This window comes from Portunus trituberculatus, chromosome 27, assembly GCF_017591435.1.
Source record: "Portunus trituberculatus isolate SZX2019 chromosome 27, ASM1759143v1, whole genome shotgun sequence".
Lineage (NCBI taxonomy): Eukaryota > Metazoa > Arthropoda > Malacostraca > Decapoda > Portunidae > Portunus > Portunus trituberculatus.
The window spans coordinates 11,489,902-11,492,401 of record NC_059281.1 but is presented as its reverse complement, the minus strand read 5'-3'; the positions used below and the strand labels follow the sequence as shown (position 1 = coordinate 11,492,401).

The following is a 2,500-nucleotide window of genomic DNA, read 5'->3' as shown; positions in this document are numbered from 1 at the left end:
AGAGAGAGAGAGAGAGAGAGAGAGAGAGAACACCACTGACCCTGCAGGTGGTTTGAGAGGCGACAGTGCTGCAGCAGGAGGAAGGTGAGAGAGGTGAGGGTGATCAGGGCAACCCCCAGCCGTCCTCCAGCCCTCACCCGCATCACACACCATCACGCCGCCTGCACACAGAGAAACCACCATTAGCATCACCATCACCACATCACCACTTACTATCAACACTGTGGGGGTATTTTTGGGGTGTTTTGGTGCTTGTGGAGTATTTTTGCGCGAATTTTGATGTGTTTTAGATGTTTTAGGGGTGTTTTGAGGGCGTTTTGGTGTGTTTTGGGTGTGTTTTTGGTGTTTGTGGAATGTTTTGTGTGTGTTTTGGGTGTTTTGTGTGTTTTGGGTGTTTTTGGGAATTTTGAGTGAGTTTTTGGGGTGTTTTGATGTTTGTGGTGTGTTTTGAATATGTTTTTGGGTGTGTTTTGTGGTGTTTTGGGCATTTTGAGGTGTTTTAGGGTGTTTTGTGAGTGTTTTCGGGTGTGTTTTGGATATTTAGGGGTGTTTTGGGTATTTGGGTATGTTTTGGGGTGTTTTGGAGTGTTTTGGGGTGTTTTGGGTATGTTTTGGAGTACTTAGGGTGTGTTTTTGGTGTATTTGGGTTTAACGTCATCATCACCATTCACTATCACCATTATTATTTATTTACGCATACATTAAGGCACCATCATCATCATCACTTAATTACACAGAGATCAAGGCACCATTAACGTCATCACCATTCACCATTTATTTATACACAGATCAAGTCATTATCACTATCCTATCACCATTAAGTCACCATTATTGACCATCACTGTATACTTTTCATTAGAGTCATCAGCATCATCTCTACACCATCACCATTTTCACACTCACCATTAGAGATTACAGTTACATCACCATCCCAGCTCCCTCTACACACTCATGCACACTCCTGCCTGTCATCACCACTCTCCCAGCCATCGTCATCACCGTCATCACCATCACTGTACCTCACGTTCCTTATCCCTCCGCCACCACCGTCAGGGACACCTCGGACACATTATCACCACCACCGCCCATTTTCTTCCACCGCCAATAAAGAAAATGGACAGCGGCGATTGCACGTCACCACCACCACCACCACCACCGCCGCCGCCAACACCAGAGAGAGAGAGAGAGAGAGTAGTGACCACAATAATTTCAGAGGTGGTCCTAAGTTTCTACCGGAGTGGTGAGAGAGGAGGAGGAGGAGGAGGAGGAGGAGGAGGAGGAGGAGGAGGAAAGACGGAAGGGGGAAAAGAGGAAGAATGGGCAACAGCAAAGCGAAGGAAGGGAAGAGAGAGAGAGAGAGAGAGAGAGAGAGAGAGAGAGAGAGAGAGAGAGAGAGAGAGAGAGAGAGAGAGAGAGAGAGAGAGAGAGAGAGAGAGGAAGGGAGAGAAGGAAAGGGGAAGAGGGATAGGAAAGGAAGAGTAGGAGTCTTCTGCATGTTAGGCACTGACCACCACCACCACCACCACCACCACCACCACCACCACCACCACCAGTGCCTTGCAACAAACAACTCCAGAGATTTTATTTTCAATGTTCCCTCCTTAGTCTCCAGCCAGCCAGTGACGCTCTTGTGCTGCGCCGTGACTTGGAGGCGTGGGGGAGGGAGGGAGTCCTTCGGGATGGCATGGGAAGAAGGAGCAGTGGGTTGGAGAGAGGTAGTGATAATTCTAACTCTGATGTGTTCAAGGTTAGGTTAGGTTAGGTTGGTGGCGTGGGATGTGGGATGATGGGGGGGGGAGGCGGGGCAGCAGGATGAAATTAAGAGATGGTGGTGATGATTCTGACTCTTTGGTGTGTTCTAGGTTAGGTTAGGTTCATAGGTTAGGGTTAGGTTAGGTTGACAGGTTAGGTTAGGTTAGGATAGGTTGGCAGAGGAAGGCAGGGCAGGGGGTTGGAAGTAAGAGCTAGTGATGATAATTCTGACATGTTCTTCAGTCATTTTCGCTTCCTTTCCTGATGCACCAATGTCCGTCAGTCAGCTAATCAGCCAATCTAGCAGGCTATTTTCCACTTTCTTTCCTGATGTACCAATGTCAGTCAATCAGTCACGCAAGTCATTTTCGCGTCCTTTCCTGATGCACCAGTGTCCGTCAGTCAGTTAATCAGTCAATCCAGCAGGTGCGTCTCTAACTCTGACTCTTCACAGATACGAAGCGCGTCACTCAAAAACACAGCAACGGAGAGGAGTGTCATGAGAACCCAGCAAATTTATCTGTAGACTTTGAAAATAGTAAATACGAAAGACGTTTTGAAATTGTTTGGCCATTGTATAAGGCCTTCAAAATCGCCAAGTGTCATATCTTCAGACTTTGAAAACAGTGATTAGGAAAGACTGAAATTGTTTGGCCACTGTATAACGCTCTCACAGTCGCCAAGAACTAAATCATCTGCACACTTTGAAAATAAATATGAAAGACTTTTTTAAATCACTTGGGCACTG

The 2,500-nt window shown here is 46.8% G+C and overlaps 1 protein-coding gene across 8 annotated transcripts in view; it reads right to left on the bottom strand.

The window, feature by feature from the left end:
- LOC123509873 (chondroitin sulfate N-acetylgalactosaminyltransferase 2-like) overlaps window positions 1-2,500 on the bottom strand; it is a 168,881-nt gene that overhangs the window by 31,336 nt on the left and 135,045 nt on the right. For all 8 annotated transcript variants that reach the window (XM_045264460.1, XM_045264466.1, XM_045264464.1 and 5 more), the window contains one exon: window positions 41-161. In XM_045264460.1, coding sequence (XP_045120395.1) covers window positions 41-143 — 103 coding nt within the window. In that variant the 5' untranslated portion in view covers window positions 144-161. The remainder of the gene's footprint in view (window positions 1-40; window positions 162-2,500) is intronic.